Genomic DNA, 22,484 nt, shown 5'->3' with positions numbered 1-22,484 from the left:
TGGCATATTCCAAACTTCTACATACTCATTGTTTTAGTTCTACAATATTTAGAGTTGACATCTTTTATTGAAATCAACAGCATTATTGTATATATTTTTTTTTGCCAAGGACAGACTCTGTAACAGGTCTGTCGGTTTCGATATTGCCACAATAACGCCCCGTGTACACTAGCACGCGGTACCGCGCGGTGAAACACCGCTTCCCATTCATTTTCAATGGAAGGAGAGGGCGGGGGACTTTTGGGCGGCGCGAATGTGGCGTGGGACACACCGGTTTCCGTAGCCCCTCGGAGGAGACCCCGCGGCGGTAACCGTTTGATTGACGTAGGGAAGAAAAAGACAAGATCGGATTACAAGATGGCGGTCTCTGGATGATAGTGAAGAGGCCGTCGTAGTTGTTGTGTTTTCAACGGTGAATTGTACAGTTAGATAGCTAGAAATCCGGCATTCTGCGGGGAAAATAATCATCATCGTAATATGCTCGTGAATTAGCTTTACGTTTTAGCACATTATTGCAAAACATGCGGGTAGAAACAAAGTTTGAAGTTCGGGGATAAGAAAATAGCTAGGCAACTATTTGAAATAGTGAACTAGTGGCTAGCTAACGTTAGATTGTTAGCTTTTCCGTTCAAGTAACCATGTCGGATACTCGGCGGCGTGTGAAAGTATATACGCTGAATGAAGACCGACAGTGGGATGATAGGGGCACAGGACATGTCTCGTCTACCTTTGTCGAACGACTGAAGGGAATATCATTATTAGTTCGGGCCGAATCCGACGGTGAGTTGTTAGCTAACATATCTTATTAGTAGATGGTCAGATAACGTTAGCTCGTCGCATGTTTGTTTTGTTCGTAACGCAGCTATCTAGTTGGCTGGTAACATTAACAGGCCGCAAATTCAATAAATCAATATCGCTAACTAGTTTGCGAACAATTGGCGACTGTAACTAACTAACGTTAAACCACCAACTGAACTAGCTAGCTAACGTTAGTAGCGTAACGTTACAGTAACTGCTGCCGTTGTGAATTAGTTATTCTAGCCATCACACTATTGCTAATGCTAGTTGGCTACCGTTAACTAGCTAATGGTATCTATTTAACGTTAGTTAGCTAACACATTTAAACGTTTACTTGTATTAACGCTAGCTAATGTTATTGGTGGTTGGGCTTTAAGATCAAATACAAATCATCAAAACAAATTGCTTTAGGTAGCTCGTTAGCTAATTAACGTTAGCTGTTTATTGATTCGTTTTAGTTATCTAACGTTAACTAACATTATTTACTCAAACCAGCTTGTTAGCTAACTAACCTAGTTGGATGGCTAGCTAGCCAATGCTTGGAAGTAAAGTGTGGTTTAACTGACTTGCTTTGTAATCCTGTTTTCCTTTCAATTATTTGTTTATAGCTATTTTGGTACAGTAACTAGTTAACCTTCGGTACAGTTTAAAAGTACTATATCCAGCTAACGTTAGTTAACTAACGTTACCTGGTCCAATGTTAGTCAGCTGGCTAGATAATTAACGTTAACCAGCTAGTAAACTCACTTGGCTTACTCGGTAATAGATAAAGGGACATTTGCTTGCCAGTCAAAAACATACACATTATGTAAGCTAATTTATGGGTAGTTGTCCATGTTTACATGCACAGTTCATGTTAGTAAAGGTGTGGTGTTTAGGTTTCAGCAGTAAGACTGACAATTAGTTACATCTGTCTTATTTGAAGAACATGTTCTTTCACACCCATTTTGCGAACATTTAGGCATCAACTAATTATTTCAATAAGATAGTGGGTAGCTAACTAAATTCCCATTTGTCTTTTAGGCTCACTTCTCCTGGAGTCTAAAATCAGCCCAAATACTGCATATCAGAAACAACAAGTGAGTATTCTGCCTCTATAACGGGTAGGTTAGCGTTTTTTCGTCATTAGTCTTGTTCTGGAGGCAGTGGGCACTAGCTGGCACAGCCACAGTAATACAATCTGATTTGAAAGCTAACCTTAACCACACTGCTAACTCTAATGCCTAACCCTGACCAAAAAGCAAATGTTTGTTTTCATGAATTTTTACAATGTAGCACATTTTGGCTTTGCAGCTGACCTATGGGGAAATCGCTCAGTTCTGCCTCCTGGACAAAGCTCATGACAATATGTCAACCTGTCTATAAAAGCTCATGACAATTTGTCAACCTGTCTATAATGGACTGCTCTGTGTACTTATTCCACATTTTGTTGTTACAGCCTGAATTTAAAAAAGCATCAAGTATATATTTTTTTCTCACCCATCTACACACAATATTCCATAATGACAAAGTGAAAACATGTTTTTAGAAAGGTAAGCACATTTATTGAAAATTAAATTAAGAAATATCTCATTTACGTAATTCAATACATGTTAGAATCAACATATTGATTGCGCATTATTTTCTAAATTCTTCATGCTCTGTTAAATTGGTTGTTGATCATTGCTAGACAACCATTTTCAAGTTTTGCCATAGGTTTTTCAAGCCGATTTAAGTCAAAACTGTAACTCAGGAACATCCACTGTCTTCTTGGTAAGCAACTCGTGTAGATTTGGCCTATTGTAAGGTGCATTCGTCTCACAGTGTCTGGTGTAAAGAGACTGGACAAGGTTTTTCTCTACGATTTTGTCTGTGACTGCTCAGTTTCTATTTATCCTGAAAACTCACCAGTCCTTAACTATTATGAGCACACCCATAACATGATGCAGCCACCACTATGCTTGAAAGTATGGAGAGTGGTATTCAGAAATGTGTTCTATTGGATTGCCCCAAACAGAACAAAAACACACAAGAAATAAGAACACAAGAAAATAAGCTATATAATGGGTTAGTTCCAATACCGTATTTACAATATGTAGGAATATTGGAGTGATAAAGGTAGATATGTATATGGGTTAGTTGACTAGGTATCAGCATGTATGCTAAACAGAGTAGCAGCGGTGTAAATTATGGTGGTGTGTGTAGTCGGTATAAATTAGTGTGTAGTAGAGGTCAACTGATTAATCGGCTTGGCCGATAATGTATTGCCGATTTCAAGTTTTCATAACAATCTGTAATTGGCATTTTTGGACACCGATTATGGCCAATTACATTGCACTCCACGAGGAGACTGCGTGACAGGCTGACTACCTGTTATGTGAGTGCAGCAAGGAGTCAAGGTGCTAGCTAGCATTACACTTATCTTATAAAAAACAATCAATCTTAACATAATCACTAGTTCACTACACATGGTTGATGATATTACTAGTTTATCTAGCTTGTCCTGCGTTGTATATAATCGATGCAGTGCCTGTTAATTTATCATTGAATCATAGCCTACTTCGTCAAACAGGTGATTTAACAAGAGCATTCGCAAAAAAAAAAAACTTTGTCGTTGCACCAATGTGTACTTAACCATAAACATCAATGCCTTTCTTAAAATCAATACACAAATTTTTAAACCTGCATATTTAATTAATATTGCCTGCTAACATGAATTTCTTTTAACTAGGGAAATTGTCACTTCTCTTGTGTTCTGTGCAAGCAGAGTTGGGGTGTATGCAGCAGTTTGGGCCGCCTGGCTCGTTGCAAACTGTGTGAAGACCATTTTTTCCTAACAAAGACCGTAATTAATTTGCCAGAATTGTACATAATTATGACATAATATTGACGGGTGTGCAATGTAACAGCAATATTTAGACTTAGGGATGCCCACCGTTAGATAAAATATGGAACGGTTCCGTATTTCACTGAAAGAATAAACGTTTTGTTTTTTGAAATGATAGTTTCCGGATTTGACCATATTAATGATCTAAGGCTCGTTTTTCTGTGTGTTATTATATTAAAATGAAGTCTATGATTTGATAGAGCAGTCTGACTGAGCGGTGGTAGGCAGCAGCATGCTCGTAAGCATTCATTCAAACAGCACTTTCCTGCATTTGCCAGCAGCTCTTCGCTATGCTTCAAGCATTGCGCTGTTTATGACTTCAAGCCTATCAACTCCCGAGATTGGTCTGGCAATACTAAAGTACCTATTAGAACATCCAATAGTCAAAGGTATATGAAATACAAATGCTATAGAGAGAAATAGTCATATAATTCCTATAATAACTACAACCTAAAACTTCTTACCTGGGAGTATTGAAGACTCATGTTAAAAGGAACCACCAGCTTTCATATGTTCTGAGCAAGGAACTGAAACGTTAGCTTTTTTACATGGCACATATTGCACTTTTACTTTCTTCTCCAACACTTTGTTTTTGCATATCATTAAACCAAATTGAACATGTTTCATTATTTATTTGAGACTAAATTGATTTTATTGATGTATTATATTAAGTTAAAATAAGTGTTCATTCAGTATTGTTGTAATTGTCATTATTACAAATATAAATAAATAATTTGTCCAATTAATTCGTATCGGCTTTCTTTGGTCCTCCAATCGGTATCGGCGTTGAAAAATCATAATCGGTCGACCTCTAGTGTGTAGAGTCCCAGTAGTGTACACAGAGACGGTGCAAAAATGCACGGGTCAACTCAGTCTGTGTAGCCATTTTGTTAGCTATTTAGCAGTCTTGTGGCTTGGGGATCGAAGCTGTTCAGGAGCCTGTTGGTGTCAGACTTAATGCACCAGTACAGCTTGCCGTGTGGAAGCAGAGAGTAGTCTATGGCTCATCCTTATGTATCTAAAGAATTCTGCATGTGTACAGTTGCAGTTAATTTGAGATTATTATTATTATTATTTTTACATTTATGCAAAGACCAGATTTACAAATTTCATGTTATGAAAATATGTTTTTTCAACTTGATTATGAGAATGGTTTTTCCCCTCAGGACACCCTGATTGTGTGGTCAGAAGCAGAGAACTATGATCTGGCCCTGAGTTTTCAGGAAAAAGCTGGCTGCGATGAAATCTGGGAAAAGATATGTCAGGTATTGTACCGTGTTTATACGGTTTTGTAATTCAGTGTAAAGTTTAGGATACACTACTATGCTCGTTAGTCTTTTTATGGTACCAGAAAGCACACTTAATACTACATGTCACTACTGTTGGTGACGCATGTACACAAATAAGTTAAACAACATCCTTTTGCAATAGCACATTGTCTAGAGCAACTGATTGTACTGTATTTTCTTGTTATTTTAAGCCCCAGTACTATGAATAGCCATGTCTGTGCTTAGGTCACTGGTTTTCTTTGGGGGGCAGTAAACAAACAAATACATGTCTCTTACAAAACTAAGCCATTTAATAATTAAGTATAGAATATCATGTAACTGAATTTTCTCCTTAGCAATGCGGGACTAAAGTCTTTCTCTCAGTAGTTCTTACATGTGGCCCCGTGTCTTTCCTCCCCAGGTGCAAGGGAAAGACCCTGCGCTGGAGATCACCCAGGACCCCATCGATGAGTCTGAGGAGGAGCGCTTCGAGGAGATGCCAGAGACCAGCCACCTAGTGGAGCTGCCTCCATGCGAACTGGCCCGGCTAGAGGAGATCGCTGACCTTGTGACCTCTGTCCTGTCCTCGCCCATCCGCCGGGAGAAGCTGGCCCTGGCCCTTATGAGCGAAGGTTACATGAAGAAGCTGCTGCAGCTCTTCCAGGTGTGCGAGGACCTCGACAACCGGGAGGGCCTACACCATCTGTATGAGATTATACGTGGAGTGTTGTTCCTCAACAAGGCGGCTCTATTCGAGGTCATGTTCTCGGACGACTGTATCATGGATGTGGTTGGCTGTCTGGAGTTTGATCCGTCGCTGGTGCAGCCTAAAAAGCACCGGGAGTTCCTCACCAAGACGGCCAAGTTCAAGGAGGTAATCCCCATCACGGACTCAGAGCTGCGGCAAAAGATTCACCAGACGTACCGGGTGCAGTACATCCAGGACATCATCCTGCCCACACCTTCTGTCTTCGAGGAGAACTTCCTTTCCACCCTCACATCCTTTATTTTCTTCAACAAGGTGGAGATAGTCAGCATGCTGCAGGTGAGTTACTGCAAACCACAGAACCCTCAGAAAATGTTCTCTTCCATTTTGCCGTTCTTGACTAGAAATCCGTTTGTGTTGTCTGCACTGCCTCTTCAGCTCTGGTGTTTTCAGTTTAACAGGTTACATTTTAGTGTGTTCAGTGAAGGTAATAAAGCACAATCACTTAACTCACTACATATCACAAACTTTCACACCATTGTCAATGTAGATGATGATGTTTTTCTGCTGGTGGTTTTATTTTCCTGTGAAAAGTATGAAACATTCCCTCCATCTTCAGATTTGAACATCAATTGTAATCATTACATGTATGTGATATTCTGCTGTTGTCATCAACCTGGAAATTATTAACTTTATGAATGTATTTTATTTAACAGTAATGGAATGTCATAAAATATGTTTTTGCTGCTTTTGTCTGCAGTATTGTAAATCAATGCTTGTGACTTCTCTAAGGATTAGTTCTATATCAAACTGCTTGTCTTTGGCTCTATTGTTGAAATGGTTTGTAGTTGATAGGTTATCTTCAATTTTAATCAAGGTATCTAATCTGAAATCAACAGGCCCTGATGTTTGTCTATGATCTCACATTAACAACAATGAGGTTGTGGCACGATTTACATTTAAGTTCCCTTGTTGGCACTTCGCAATATAATTATACAAGTTTAGAAGTTCAAGAGGGACTTGGTTAGGGATGTGACAGTCATGAGTTTTTGGATGATGGATATTTGTCAGTAAAATGACCACGGTCACTGTTTTATAATCATGCAAAGGGAAATAGAATTTTTTTATATACACTACATGGCCAAAAGTATGTGGACACCTGCTCGTCGAACATCTCATGGCCATTAATATGGAGTTGGTCCCCGCTTTGCTCCTATAACAGCCTCCACTCTTCTGGGGAGGCTTTCCATTAGATGTTGCAACATTGCTGCAGAGACTTGCTTTCATTCAGCCACAAGCATTGGTGAGGTCAGACACTGATGTTGGGCAATTAGGCCTGGCTCACAGTCGGCATTCAAATTGATCCCAAAGGTGTTCAATGGGGTTGAGGTCAGGGCTAAAGTCCTACATTTGACAGTGTATGTGAGAGCAAAAACCAAGCCATGGGGTTGAAGGAATTGTCCGTAAAGCTCCGAGACAGGATTGTGGCAAGGGTACCAAAAAATGTCTGCAGCTTTGTAGGTCACCAAGAACACAGTGGCCTCCATTCTTAAATGGAAGCCGTTTGGAACCACAAAGGCACTTCCTAGAGCTGGCCGCGAGAGCCAACCTGAGCAATCGGGGGAGAAGGACCTTGGTCAGGGAGGTGACCAAGAACCCTATGGTCACACTGACAGAGCTCCAGAGTACCTATGTGGAGATGGGAGAACCTTCCAGAAGGACAACCAGCTCTGCAGTACTCCACCAATCAGGCCTTTATGGTCGAGTGGCCAGACAGAAGCCACTCCTCAGTAAAAGGCACATGACAGCCCACTTGGAGTTTGCCAAAAGGTACCTAAATGACTCTCACCATGAAAAACAAGATTCTCTGGTCTGATGAAACCAACATTGAACTGTTTGACCTGAATGCCAAGCGTCACATATGGAGGAAACCTGGCACCATCCCTACGGTGAAGCTTGGTGGTGGCAGCCTCATGCTGTGGGTATGTTTTTCAGCGGCAAGGACTGGGAGTTTAGTCAGGATCGAGGAAAAGATGAACTGAGCAACGTACAGAGATCCTTGATGAAAACCTGATCCAGAGCGCTCAAGACCTACTGGGGTGAAGGTCCAGACTAGTCTCCCAGTCATCTTATGTGTATACTGTATTCTATTCTACTGTATTTTAGTCAATGCTCAATTAAATATTTGTCTTTATTAATTCCATAATTGTACTTTTGGATGTGTGTGTATTGTTGTGAATTGTTAGATGCTACTGCACTGTTGGAGCTAGGAACACAAGCATTTCGCTAACATCTGCTAAATATGTGTGTGACCAATAAAATTGTATTTGAAGGTTCACCTTCCAACAGGCCAAAGACCCTGAGTACACAGCCAAGATAGCGCAGGAGTAGCTTCGGGACAAGTTTTGAAGGGGGTTTGAATACTTTCTGAATGCACTGTGTGTATGTATGTACAGTACCAGTCAAAAGTTTGGACACAGCTTCACATTCAAGGGGTTTTATTTTTACTATTTTCTATATTGTATAATAGTGAAGACATCAAAACTATGAAATAACACATGGAATCATGTAGTAAACAAATCAACATATATTTGAGATTATTCGAAGTAGTCACCTTTTTGCCTTGAGAACTCACTTGGCATTATCTCAACCAGCTTCATGAGGTAGTCACAATTAAAAATTGTGCCTTGGAAAGAAATTTCTCAAATTAACTTTTAACACCTTAATGCGTTTGAGCAAATCAGTTGTGTTGTGACAAGGTAGGGGTGGTATGCAGAAGGAAGCCCTATTTGGTAAAAAAACAAGTCCATATTATGGCAAGAACAGCTCAAATAAGCAAAGAGAAACCACAGTCCATTACTTTAAGACATAAAGGTCAGTCAATACAGAACATTTCAAGAACTTTGGACGTTTCTACAACTGCAGTCGCAAAAACCATCAAGCGCTATGATGAAACTGGCTCTCATGAGGACCGCCACAAGAATGGAAGACCCAGAGTTACCTCTGCTTCAGAGGATACGTTCATTAGAGTTTACTGCACCTCAGAAATTGCATCCCAAATAAATGTTTCACAGAGTTCAAGTAACAGACACATCTCAACATCAACTGTTCAGAGGAGACTGCGTGAATCAGGCCTTCATCGTCGAATTGCTGCAATGAAACCACTACTAAAGGACACCAATAATAAGAAGAGACTTGCTTGGGCCAAGAAATGGGAGCAATGGACATGAGACCGGTGGAAATCTGTTCTTTGCTCCGATTAGTCCAAATTTGACATTTTTGGTTCCAACCGCCATGTCTTTGTGAGACACAGAGTAGGTGAACGGATGATCTCCGCATGTGTGGTTCTGTGAAGCATGGAGGAGGTGATGCTGTCGGTAGCTTCGGGACAAGGTCCTGAGTCCATGTTACCACGGAGACAGGCTCAACCATGTTGGCTGCAGCCGTCTTCAGTCTGCTGTTTGTTCCACAACACTTCTTGGCAATTTGTCTCCTTTCGTCTCTCCTTTCACATCGAACCACCGATTATAAAACATGCTTACTTTTACTGCTTTTGGCTAAGGTTTGTCGACTTCATAATGAAGTACGTAAAGTCCTGGTGCTTTTTCAACATGACCACAAACTGTGATGCAGTATGTTTTTGTAAACTTTTTATCCCTGCCTTGCACTACAGGAGGATGAGAAGTTCTTAACTGAAGTCTTTGCACAGCTAACAGATGAAGCGACAGATGACGGTAAAAGGCGGGAACTAGTAAGTTGAATGATCAAATTGTTTAATTAAAAGCATGCAAATACTAAGCTTTAATGCCATGAAGGTTTCAGTGACATACTGTCCTCTGTTTTCCTTCCTCTTCACAGGTGAACTTTTTCAAAGAATTTTGTGCTTTTTCACAAACCTTGCAACCGCAAAATAGAGATGCTTTCTTCAAGACTCTGGCGAATCTAGGCATTCTTCCTGCTCTTGAAATAGTCATGGTATGAATGGTTTTACTACTGTATGCATGTGCGTATTAAATGTCAAACAGGTTTTGCATATTTGTCCTAGACATTTTGATGTGACAAAGTTCTCTTGAACCCTTGAATGTGAAATGCCATCTCAACTTCAAGGGCTGCATCTTGGAAGCACGTCAAAATGTATGTAACAGTATGTCTCTTAACCCTGAACTAAAGGTATTAAGTCAGTCCAGTTTGCACCAGGCTCCTGAGCCCCTAAAGCATGGGTGTCAAACTCATTCCGTGGAGGGCCTAGTGTCTGCTGGTTTTTGTTTTTTCCTTTCAATTAAGACCTAGACAACCAAGTGATGGGAGTTACATAATAACAGAGGCGGAAAAGGTACTCAATTGTCATACTTGAGTAAAAGTAAAGATACTTTTACTTGAGTCATTTTATATTAATGTAACACAGTAAAATACTTAGACTTTAGACTTTTACTCAAGTAGTATCTGATTTTAAATGTACTTCAGTACAGTGATGGGGAAAGTACTCACTTGTCATACTTAAGGAAAAGTACAAGTAGATGCTATCCATCAAATTCCTTATATTTAGCAAACCAGGCGGCACAATTTCCTTTAGGTTTTTTGACAGCCAGGGGCACACTCAAACATTCAGACGTAATTTACAAATGAATAATTTGTGTTTTGTGAGTCAACCTGATCAGAGGCAGTAGGGATGACCAGGGATGTTCTCTTGATAATTGTGTGAATTTGACCTTTTTCCTTATACTGCTAAGCATTCAAATTGTAACTAGTACTTTTGTGTGCCAGGGAAAATGTATGGAGTAAAAAGTAAATAATATTCTTTAGGGATGTAGTGAAGTGAAAGTAGTCAAATATAAAGTACAGATACCCCAAAAAACGACTTAAGTAAAAATACTTTAAAGTACTACTTAAGTACTTTACACCACTGCTTAATAATCAGTGACCTTAATTCATGAATCAAGTCCAAGGGAGGAGTGAAAACCCACAGACAATCTGCCCTCAGTGGAATGAGTTTGACACATGTGCCCTAAAGAAACACCTTGATGGCGCTGAATGAGTTATTAGTTTGAGCACACTATCAGTTTGTGTCTCACCGTCTCCACAGGGTATGGATGACCTGCAGGTGAGGGCTGCAGCCACAGATATCTTCTCCTATCTGGTGGAGTTCAGCCCCTCCATGGTCCGGGAGTTTGTTATGCAGGAGCCACAGCAGACTGATGATGTAAGTATAGCATCAACCTTGTCATATAACTAGGTCTACATGAAATGTGACACTGGTGGGCAAATTTCTCTGCCACATCTAGGTGTCATATGGAGCTGTGATTATGTAAATAAAGGCATGATTATTTACCTAGTAAAATGTACAGTGGCTTGCGAAAGTATTCATCCTCGTGGAATTGTTCCTATTTTGTTGCCTTGCAACCTGGAATTAAAATATATATTTTGTTGGGGAGTTTGTATCATTTGATTTACACATGCCTACCACTTTGAAGATGCAAAATATTTTTTATTGTGAACAAACAAGAAATAAGACAAAAAACAGAACTTGAGCGTGCTTAACTATTAACCCCCCGAAAATCAATACTTTGTAGAGCCAACTTTAGCAGCAATTACAGCTGCAAGTCACTTGGGGTATGTCTCTATAAGCTTGGCACATCAAGCCACTGGGATTTTTGCCCATTCTTCAAGGCAAAACTGCTCCAGCTCCTTCAAGTTGGATGGGTTCCGCTGATGTACAGCAATCTTTATGTCATACCACAGATTCTCAATTGGATTGAGGTTTGGGCTTTGACTAGGCCATTCCAAGACATTTAAATGTTTCCACTTAAACCATTTGAGTTGCTTTAGCAGTATGCATAGGGTCATTGTCCTGCTGGAAGGTGAACCTCCGTCCCAGTCTCAAATCTTTGGAAGACTGAAACAGGTTTCCCTCAAGAATTTCCCGCCAGTCCCTGCCGATGGAAAAACATCCCCACAGTGTGATGCTGCCCCCAACATGCTTCACTGTAGGGATGATGTTCTCAGGGGGATGAGAGGTGTTGGGTTTGTGCCAGACATAGCATTTTCTTTGATGGCCAAAAAGCTAAAATGTAGTCTCATCTGACCAGAGTACCTGCTTCCATATGTTTGGGGAGTCTCCCACATGCCTTTTGGCGAACACCAAACATGTTTGCTTATTTTTTTCTGGCCACTCTCTCGTAAAGCCCAGCTCTGTGGAGTGTAGGGCTTAAAGTGGTCCTATGGACAGATACTCCAATCTCCGCTGTGGAGCTTTGCAGCTCCTTCAGGGTTATCTTTAGTCCCTTTGTTGCCTCTCTGATTAATGCCCTCCTTGCCTGGTCCGTGAGTTTTGGTGGGCGGCCCTCTCTCGGCAGGTTTGTTGTGGTGCCCTATCCTATTCCATTTTTTAAAATAATGGATTTAATGGTGCTGGGATGTTCAAAGTTTCTGATATTTTTTTATAACCCAACCCTGATCTGTACTTCTCTACAACTTTGTCCCTGACCTGTTTGAAGAGCTCTTTGATCTTCATAGTACCTCTTGCTTGGTGGTGCCCCTTGCTTAGTGGTGTTGAAGACTCTGGGGCCTTTCAGAACAGGTGTATATATACTGAGCTCATGTGACAGGTCATGTGACACTTAGATTGCACATGTGGACTTTTTAAAAACGAATTATTGGACTTCTGAAGGTATTTGTTGCAGGAGATCTTATTTAGGGGCTTCATAACAAAGGGAGTGATGCACGCACCACTTTTCGGTTTTACATTTTTTTAATAAATTTTTTGAAACAAGTTGTTTTTTTCATTTCACTTCACCAATTTGGACTATTTTGTGTATAACCATTTACATGAAATCCAAAAAAATATCTAATTAAATTACAGGTTGTAATACAACAAAATAGGAAAAGGCCAAGGGGGGTGTGTACTTTCTCAGGGCACTATAAAATGCTAATTGAACTGTTCCTTATAATAGGTGTTATGTTTACCCAAGCATATATTTTCCGGATCTTTTTCAGTGATTAGATGTTTAGGAAGTTCAAGGTTCCCTGTGGGTGTTGCGGCTCAAAGTTCCTCTCTGTGTGCATTAGGATGTGCTGCTGATCAACGTGGTGATAAAGCAGATGATCTGTGACTCGGACCCTGAGTTGGGTGGTGCTGTGCAGCTTATGGGGCTTCTACGCACATTGATCGACCCAGAGAACATGCTGGCCCCCACCAATGTAAGACCCTGTCCGATCTCTCACTCACTCACTCAGTCACTCACACACAGTTCTGTCATAACACTGGGTTTAATGATTATTGTACCAAACTTTCATACATTTTAAAGATCTCTGCAATATGTCAGCATCACTGTCTAATCAACTTCTTACTTTGAATCCCATTAGAAAACAGAGAAGACTGAGTTCCTCAGCTTCTTCTACAAGTACTGCATGCAGGTCCTCACAGTCCCTCTATTGGCCAGCACTGTAGATGAGAAGAACTGTAAAGGTGAGCAGGGGGGGACCTTTTGATCTAAATGCATATGGTCTCATGTCGTGCTTGAATGGGTGTGTTTAGGTCCAGCTGTATGTGGATATGCATGGCTTTATGTTGGACAGTATAATGGCGCCGGAGGGGATGGGCCCCTGACCAGTTGTGCTTTTTTGCGCTGATCCTAACTTGTTTTTATGCCTAATGTTTGGCCATTTAATATGACCGAAAAGAGCTTCTGGACTTCAAAATAACGATTACTAACCTTGATTTGGATGAGGACTTCTATTTCAACCAATCGGAGGTGAAGGACATAACACTCATCCCAGACCAGGCCCAAATCCCTATAACTCAGAGGAGGTGGAAGCAGTGACTCTAGAGGTCGGTGTTCGGGATATCTAACCTGACTGCGACGGCGAGTGGACAAGTCGCCATTACCCTACGTTCTACTGACCAATGTGCAATCTTTGGAAAATAAACTGGATGAGCGCCGTTCAAGACTATTCTATCAGCGTGATCTGAAGAACTGTGATATGCTATGTTTCACCGACTCGTGGCTGAACAAGGACATGGAAAATATAAATCGAGCTGGTTTTTCTTTTCATTGGCAGGATAAAACAGCTGCATCCGGTAAGCTGAGAAGAGGGGGTGTACGTCGCTTGGTCAACAAGTTGGTCCCTGATCTCTAATATTAAGGACGTCTTGAGGTTCTACTCGCCTGAGTTAGAATATTTCATGATAAATTGTAGACCCCACTATTTACCAAGAGTTTTCTTTTATTTTTCGTAGCTGTCTGTTTACTACCACAAACTGATGCTGGAAAGAACACCGCACTCAATGAGATGTGTAGCGCCATAAGCAAAAAAGACAACAACAAAATTCTCGCCCAGATGCAACGCTCCTAGTAACCGGGGATTTTAATGCAGGAAAACTGAAATTTGTTTTACCTCATACCTACCAGCATGTCTCCTGTGCAACTAGAGGCAAAAAAAAAACTCTACATCACCTCTACTCTACACAAAGAAAACTCTCCCTCGCCCTCCATTTGGCAAATCTGACCATAACTCCATCCTCTAAATTCCTGCTTACAAGCAAAAACTCAAACAGGAAGTACCAGTGATGAGCTCAATACGGAAGTGGTCCGATGAAGCAGACGCTAAGCTACAGGACTGTTTTGCTAGCACAGATTGGAATATGTTCCGGGATTCATCTGATGGCATTGAGTTTACCACATCAGTCACTGGATTCATTCATAAGTGCATCGATGACGTAGTCCCCACAGTGACCGTACGTACATGCACTATACGTACCAGTCAAAAGTTTGGACACCTACTCGTTCCAGGGTTTTTCTTTATTTTTTACTATTTTCTACATTGTAGAATAATAATGAAGACATCAAAACTATGAAATAACACAGAATCATGTAGTAACCAAAAAAGTGTTTAACAAATCAAAATATATTTTAGATTATGCAACGTAGCCACCCTTTGCCAGCTTTGCACACTCTTGGCATTCTCTCAACCAGCTTCACCTGGAATGCTTTTCCAACAGTCTTGAAGGAGTTCCCATATATGCTGAGCGCTTGTTGACTGCTTTTCCTTCACTTTGCGGGCCAACTCGTCCCAAACCATCTCAATTGGGTTGAGGTCAGGAGATTGTGGAGGCCAGGTCATCCAGTGCAGCACTCCATCACTCTCCTTCTTGGTCAAATAGCCCTTATACAGCCTGGAGGTGTTGGGTCTTTGTCCTGTTGAAAAACATATGATAGTCCCACTAAGCGCAAGGCAGATGGAGTGTTTTATCGCTGCAGAATGCTGTGCTAGCCAGGCTGGTTAAATTTGCCTTGAATTCTAAATAAATCACCGACAATGTCACCAGCAAAGCACAATCACACCACCACCTCCATGCTTCTCGGTGGGAACTACACATGTGGAGATCATCCGTTCACCTACTCTGCGTCTCACAAAGACACGGCGGTTGAAACCAAAAATCTCAAATTTGGACTCATCAGACCAATGGACAGATTTCCACCGGTCTAATGTCCATTGCTTGGGCCAAGAAACACAAACAAGTCTTCTTATTGGTGTCCTTTAGTGGTGTGTTCTTTGCAGCAATTCGACCATGACGGCCTGATTCATGCAGTCTCCTCTGAACAGTTGATGTTGATGTGTCTGTTACTTGAACTCTGAAGCATTTATTTGGGATGCAATTTCAGAGGCTGCTAACTCTAATGAACATATCCTCTGCAGCAGAGGTAACTAGGTTTTCCTTTCCTGTGGCGGTCTTCATGAGAGTCAGTTTCATCATGGCGCTTGATGGTTTTTGTGACTGCATTGAAACTTGCAAAGTTCTTGAAATGTTCCGTATTGACTGACCTTTATGTCTTAAAGTTATGATGGACTCATTTTTCTTTGCTTATTTGAGCTGTTCTTGACATAATATGGACTTGGTCTTTTACCAAATAGGGTTTTCTTCTGTGTACCACCCCAGCCTTGTCACAACACAACTGATTGGCTCGAATACATTAAGAAGGAAATAAATTACACAAATGAACTTTTAACTAGGCACACCTGTTAGTTGAAATGCATTCCAGGTGACTACCTCATGAAGCTAGTTGAGAGAATGCAAAGAGTTTGCAAAGCTGTGCAAAGGGTGGCTACTTTTAAGAATATCAAATATAAAACATATTTTGACTTTACACTTTTTTTTTGGTTACTACAATGTTTCCATATGTGCTATTTCATAGTTTTGATGTCTTCACTATTATACAGTGTAGAAAATAGTAAAAATAAGGAAACGCTGGAATTAGTAGTCGGTATAAACTTTTGGCTGGTACTGTATATACAAAAGTGTGTGGAGACCCCTTCAATTTAATGTATTCGGCTTTTTCAGACACACCGTTGCTGACAGATGTATAAAATCGAGCACACCGCCATGCAATCTCCATAGACAAACATTGGCAGTAGAATGGCCTTACTGAAGAGCTCAGTGACTACCAATGTGTCACCGTCATAGGATTCCTCCTTTCCAACAAGTCAGTTCGTCAAATTTCTGTTTTGCTAGAGCTGCCCTGGTCAACTGTGTAAGTGCTGTTTTTGTGAAGTGGGAATGTCTAGGAGCAACAACGGCTCAGCCGCGAAGTGGTAGGCCACATAAGTTCACAGAATGGGACCGCTGAGTGCTGTATCATGTAAAAATAGCCTGTCCTCGGTTGCAACACTGACTACAGAGTTCCGAACTGCCTCTGGAAGCAGTGACCGCACAAGAACTGTTCAACAGGAGCTTCATGAAATTGATTTCCATTGCCGAGCAGGCGCACACAAGCCTAAGATCACCTTGTGCAATGCCGAGTGTAGGCTGCAGTGGTGGAAACGTGTTTTCTGGAGTGGTGAATCACGCTTTACCATCTGGCAGTCTGACGGGTGAATCTGGCTTTGGCGGAAGCCAGGAGAACGCTACCTGCCCCAATGCACAGTGCCAACTGTGTAAGTTTGGTTGGGGAATAATGGTCTGGGGCTGTTTTTCATGGTTTGGGCTAGGCCCAAATTTTAACACTACAGCATACAATGACATTCTAGACGATACTGTGCTTCCAACGTTGTGGCAATAGTTTGGGTAAGGCCCTTTCCTTTTTCAGCATGACAATGCCCACGTTTTCAAAGTGTTGTCCATACAGAAATGGTTTGTCCAGATTGGTGTTGATCTTGACTGGCATGCATAGAGCTCTGACCTCAACCCCATTGAACACCTTTGGGATGAATTGGAATGCTGACTGAAAAGCCAGGCCTTATCGCCCACCATTAGTGCCCGACCTCAGTAAGGCTCTCTATGGCTGAATGGAAGCAAGTCCCCGCAGCAATGTTCCAACATCTAGTGGAAAGCCTTCCCAGAATATTGGAGGCTATTACTGCTGCAAAGGGGGGACCAACTCCATATTAATGCCCGTGCTTTTGGAATGATATGTTCGACGTGCAGGTGTCCACATACTTTTGTTCATGTAGTGCATCCTAACCAGAAGCCATGGATTACAGGTAACATCCTCACTTAGCTAAAGGCTGCCGCTTTCACAGAGCGGGACACATATCCGGAAGTTTATGGTTTTTTCCCCCCCTGCTACACCCTCCTATGAACCGTCAAACAGGCAGTGTCAATACAGGACTAAGATTGAATCCTACTACACCGGCTCTGATAGTCGTCGGATGTGGCAGGGCTTGCAAACGATCACAGATTAAAAAAGTAAACCCAGCAGCAAGCTGCCCAGTGACGCAAGCCTACCTGACGAGCTAAATGCCTTTTTATGCTTTCTTCGAGGCAAGCAACGGTGAACCGCCACACCGGCGGTCACAAGTCATGATGGCAGTCAAATTCCATGTGACCGTTTAGTCACGGTAATTAGGCATTTTCAAGCTCTGATGATGCTGATGGTCATTAGTAGTCTCCCAAACTTGCTAACTGCCTGGTACTCAGCAATCTATTGTCAAGTTGAAAAAAAATAAACTCTTGACATTTTAATACAAATGTAATGGAAAATCTAATCAAACACCTCATGAGCGCTCATGTTGCGTAATATTTCTATAGGCTATGCAATTGCGTGAGAACAGAGTTTTGATGGCCTCTAATTAAATAGAGGATCCCATCAGCTTGGCCTACAGCTATTATTAAGCACATTGCTTCTCTTTGCAACAGGAGTATAGTCTACCTGGCTGGCATGAACATGAACCACGGGAAAAGCGTCCTTCATTCACTATCTAAGTGCATAGGTGACCCCCCCCCCCCCCCCCCCCCCGCCCCTGTTTCGAGACAGGTGCACAATAATGGTCCATTCTAAATAAAAACAAATTTCACACATTATTTATCTAACTACAAAATTAAATCAAGAACAGTCTGTTGGGTGACAATATTAGCCTATCACTTGTGAATGATGCCCAGCTTGTGTGCAGTAAGGCAAGAAACTGCGTATGCCTTTTTTTGCGACTTTTTCAATCATAGTTGCATTCGGAAAGTATTCAGACCCATTGACTTTTTCCACATTTTGCTACGTTACAGCCTTACCCTTAAATGCATCAAATACATTTTTTTTACCAATCTACGCACAATACCCCATAATGACAAAGCGGAAACAGGTTCTTCGGTATTTTAGCAAAAAATAATATATATACCTTATTTACATAAGTATTCAGACCCTTTGCTATTAGACTTAAAATTGAGCTCAAGTGCAGCCTGTTTCAATTGTTCATTCTTGAGATGTTTCTACAACTTGATTGGAGTCCACTTGTGGTAAATTCAATTGATTGGACATGATTTGGAAAGGCACACACCTGTCTATATAAGGTCCAACAGTTGGCAGTGCATGTCACAGAAAAAAAACCAAGCCATGAGGTCGAAGGACTTGTCCTTAGAGCTCCAAGACAGGATTGTTTCAAGGCACAGATCTGGGGAAGGGTACCAACATTTTTTCACAGCATTGAAGGTCCCCAAGAACACAGGCCTCCATCACTCTTAAATGGATGAAGTTTGGAACCACCAAGACTCTTCCTAGAGCTGGCCACCTGGCCAAATTGAGCAATCGGGGGAGAAGGGCCTTGGTCAGGGAGGTGACCAAGAACCCGATAGTCACCCTGACAGAGCTCCAGAGTTCCTCTGTGGAGATGGGAGAACCTTCCAGTAGGACAGAAAGATCCTTGATAACCTGCTCCAGAGCACTCAGGACTTCAGACTGGGGCTAAGGTTCACCTTCCAACAGGACAACGACCCTAAGTACACAGCCAGTGGCTTCCGGACAAGTCTCTGAATGTCCTTGAATGGCCCAGCCAGAACCCGATTGAACATCTCTGGAGAGACCTGAAAATAACTGCAGCAACGCTCCCCATCCAACCTGACAGAGCTTGAGAAGAATGGGAGGAACTCCCCAAATACCAAGCTTGTAGCGTCATACCCAAGAAGACATGAGGCTTATTGTGTTACTATTTACTTTGTCTTTGTTAGTTTTATTTTTAACGGCATTGTTGGGAAAGGGTTTGTAAGTAAGCATTTCACAGTAAAGCCTGTACTGGTTGTATTCGGCGAATGTGACAAATACAATTCTATTCGATTTCGACAGGCCATGATGTCTTTGTTGGGATCTGTGTTGTGTTAAAGACTTATGCATTTGTAAGACTGATATTCTTTACTTTTACTGTGTTTTCCAGATCTGCAAGAGGGGTCCACCAAGATCAACCCAGTGTGTCCTGGTATATAATCATACATTGATACTCCCAATCATAATTCTCATTTATATTAGTGTCTCTTTCCCTATTGTAAATGCATGTTTGTGTCTTTCAGATAATTTCCAGACAGCCCAACTCCTGGCTTTGATACTGGAGCTGCTGACGTTCTGTGTAGAGCACCACACGTACCACATAAAGACCTACATTATGAACAAGGACCTGCTGCGACGAGTTCTGGTGCTAATGAACTCTAAACACACCTTCCTTGCGCTGTGTGAGTCACTGGGAAACACTACAGAGGGGATATGTGTTCAAGAATAGTGGAAGCACCAATAATTGACAAACATTCTGTATGTCAGTAGACTGAATTTGTTTATTCATAATTGAATGATTTGATGAAGCACATCATGATAAAAAAAAAAAAAACGTTTGGCTCCTGGGTGGAGCATAATCATTGATATAACTTAAATGTACTGCTTGTGATGTAAATAGTTGCAATATGGAGTTTCCTCAACTCCTTTTTTCAAGGTGTTGATTGTACTGATTTGTTATGTCTTTTAACAGGTGCTCTGCGCTTCATGAGGAGGATAATTGGGCAGAAGGATGAGTACTACAACCGCTACATTGTCAAAGGGAACCTGTTTGAGCCAGTCATCAACACTCTGCTGGACAATGGAACTAGATACAACCTCCTAAACTCAGCCATCATTGAACTCTTTGAGTTCATCAAAGTGGTATGCCCATATTCACCTTTTAACATGTCTGTTTACCATTTTACCACACGTATACACCCTAATATCTATATGTCTCTACAGGAGGATATCAAGTCCCTCATAGCACACATTATAGACAACTACTACAAAGCACTTGAATCCATTGAATACGTCCAGACTTTTAAGGGCTTGAAGGGCAGATATGAGCAGGAGAAGGACCGACAGACTCTGAGACTCAACAGGTCAGTAAGGCATCATCTCCCAAAGACATGGACAACTAGAATAGAGTGGAGAAGTTAATTTGTGGTTTGTTTCAGCCAAAGAGGATAGCATATAATTTAATAGTAGTTTGTATTGAGCAGAGTAACTTCAGCAGTTTTGCATTGTCGAGTGACTTAAAACATTTTATTGGTTATTTACATAAAGCCTCTTAAAAGTAATCTTGACGTTATTCAAGCAGATATCGTAGGGATGCCCGAACGCTGGACGAGGACGAGGATGAGGAAATGTGGTTCAATGAAGATGGTGAGGCTATTGAGAAAAGCAGGCCTGAGGAAGAGTTCCCAGAGAGCTATGGAAAGTATATGGAAGCAAAAAAAGGTAAGTGCCTCCACTCTGCTCAGTGTGTGTGTTCAACCCCACAACTTGTGGAATGGTATGTTCACCCTATGTATTTCCATCTCTTTGCAGTTAAAGAGAGTGACAACAAAGAGAACTTCCCAAAGCGGACCCCAACTGGCAGCTTTAAGTTTACCTTCTCTCATTCTGCAGGGGCTGCCAACGGAACCAACGGTGCCAACTGCAAGCCAGCCACCTCGCCCACCTCTGCCGCCAGTCCCAACGGCTCCCCCGCCAAGTCGGCAACGCCACCCGCCACCCCGGTAGTCAAGGTGAGCTTTCCCTGTCAACTGCCATTCTAGTTGCCAAGGTGAGCCATATCCTCTTTTTACCTGTCAATCTGTAGTAAAATGCCCCATCTGCCACCCCAATAGTCAAAATTATCCAAACCGCAGGGTTTAGTCACTTGAGTTCTGTGACCTGTGTTCTTGTTGACAGACTGCGATGGTCGGCCTTGTAGACTACCCTGATGATGAAGACGAGGACGACGAAGATGAAGAGCAGTCCCCACGGAAACGGCCCCGTCTGGGCTCATAAGCCAGTGAAGTCCTTTGGTCTTGGTCCGCTGTGCCACTGTCACAGTCCACTGGACAGAGACCACTCCCGCCTACCCTCCCAGCCTGCTCCTACGCCCCCCTTCCTGGCCTGTGGACCAGAGAGGTTGATCAGTGCCAAGGTTTCTCTGATGCTCCGGCAGGGACGCAGCACTTCACGCAAACCTCAGCCGCGATACAAAAGGGGGAGCAGGGGCTAATGGGAGAGCCAGTCAGGCTAGCAGGACTAGCCGCTTAGTAATGGAAGCTTGATTGGCTGACCCCATAGAACTGTTAATTTGGGTTGGGTGGAGAGAACTAGGCAAAATGAGGGTTAACAAAAAAAAACTAACCAACAGAAAACAAAGTTGCTTAGTTCCGAGGAGCAGGACTCAACCGTCGAAGCTGGGGCTGCATCGCCGAGGCTCACACACACCTACATCAGCGAGGAGTCCTGTATTCATGAGTTTATTAAAAGTACTGTACAGTTATTTTTCTTTTTAATAATTTGCCCCTTAAGTGATTTTAAAAGGGTAGAGCTATACCTGCCAGTGTATTGCTTTTGCACAAATGGTGGGATCACTGTTCACCCTTTTAATTCAATTATTTGATTCATTGTATAAAGCAAGAGTTGCAATGCTGGTTTTAAAATAACATGTATTAAACGGCAGTAAAGTCATTTTTGCAGCCCACTGAGAATGTCTAAAGTCTGTGTGTATTCAGTGGCTTTGACCTACTGTGGCTCCCAGAGGTGTCTTTGTTAAGAGAAGTCATTTTTCCAGCAGATAGGTGTGTCCTTTTTTTTTAAAGGACACAAGCCCTTCTCATACTAGTGTTCCAGTTCAGTACTCATGGATTTTGTTGCTAGCACAGTCCCTGTGGGTCAGAGCATATTTAAATCCTAAATTGCAGCAGTGGTGGTTTAGGCCAGCTACTGCCATTTTATATAGACATTCCTAATGACAGATGAAGTGTGATGTCAGGGAAAGGTGGAAAGCATTTCAGTCTGAGTACGTACAACAGCTGAGTGCCCAAATGTAACCATTTCAAATATGTCTAGATTGTGTAGGTTTGTCTCCATGTGCATTTACTACCACTATTCTAAACATTTGATACGTTTTCAGATTGTGACCCTGGCATTGTGTGAATCTAGCTTTATTTTAATCTGGAGGAGTTGAATTTAACCAATGATTTATATTTACACTAGATGGCTGTTAGGGGGTGCTGTGTTGGAAGCCACAGTTCCTAAATCTTGGCACTCGGTCAGTGTAAAAAATATTTAGAATGCATTTGTCTACATTCATGTTTGGCATATTTATTCTTAGACAC

At 41.8% G+C, this 22,484-nt stretch overlaps 1 protein-coding gene across 5 annotated transcripts; it reads left to right on the top strand.

Moving 5' to 3' along the window:
- Positions 1 to 223: 223 nt before the first annotated feature.
- Positions 224 to 21,854, top strand: LOC129858431 (serine/threonine-protein phosphatase 4 regulatory subunit 3-like). Of its 5 annotated transcripts, none has more exons than XM_055927664.1 (16): positions 224 to 780; positions 1,822 to 1,877; positions 4,831 to 4,929; positions 5,354 to 5,977; positions 9,312 to 9,389; positions 9,497 to 9,613; positions 10,722 to 10,838; positions 12,704 to 12,835; positions 13,001 to 13,103; positions 19,274 to 19,315; positions 19,407 to 19,565; positions 19,856 to 20,025; positions 20,107 to 20,246; positions 20,465 to 20,604; positions 20,695 to 20,932; positions 21,061 to 21,150. In XM_055927664.1, exons 1-15 carry the CDS (start codon positions 639 to 641, stop codon positions 20,922 to 20,924), a joined length of 2,349 nt encoding a protein of 782 aa, XP_055783639.1. In that variant the 5' UTR covers positions 224 to 638; the 3' UTR covers positions 20,925 to 20,932; positions 21,061 to 21,150. The 5 variants fall into 5 exon arrangements, with proteins under 5 accessions (XP_055783639.1, XP_055783622.1, XP_055783658.1 ...); XM_055927647.1 differs by having other exon boundaries at positions 343 to 780; positions 20,462 to 20,604; positions 20,695 to 20,894; positions 21,061 to 21,854; XM_055927683.1 differs by having other exon boundaries at positions 344 to 780; positions 20,776 to 20,894; positions 21,061 to 21,854.
- Positions 21,855 to 22,484: the final 630 nt, after the last annotated feature.

The sequence above is a fragment of the Salvelinus fontinalis genome, chromosome 1, assembly GCF_029448725.1.
Source record: "Salvelinus fontinalis isolate EN_2023a chromosome 1, ASM2944872v1, whole genome shotgun sequence".
Lineage (NCBI taxonomy): Eukaryota > Metazoa > Chordata > Actinopteri > Salmoniformes > Salmonidae > Salvelinus > Salvelinus fontinalis.
The sequence above is the reverse complement of the archived record's forward strand: the minus strand, read 5'-3'. Positions and strand labels throughout refer to the sequence as shown.

What these genes read in the sequence shown, in the direction of transcription:
- LOC129858431 (XM_055927647.1), top strand. Translation starts at nt 639, where the DNA reads ATGTCGGATACTCGGCGGCGTGTGAAAGTATATACGCTGAATGAAGAC. An exon ending in GATCAACCCAGTGTGTCCTG is followed by an intron (nt 19,316 to 19,406) that starts GTATATAATCAT and finishes TGTGTCTTTCAG; the next exon opens with ATAATTTCCAGACAGCCCAA. An exon ending in CAGACTCTGAGACTCAACAG is followed by an intron (nt 20,247 to 20,461) that starts GTCAGTAAGGCA and finishes ACGTTATTCAAG; the next exon opens with CAGATATCGTAGGGATGCCC.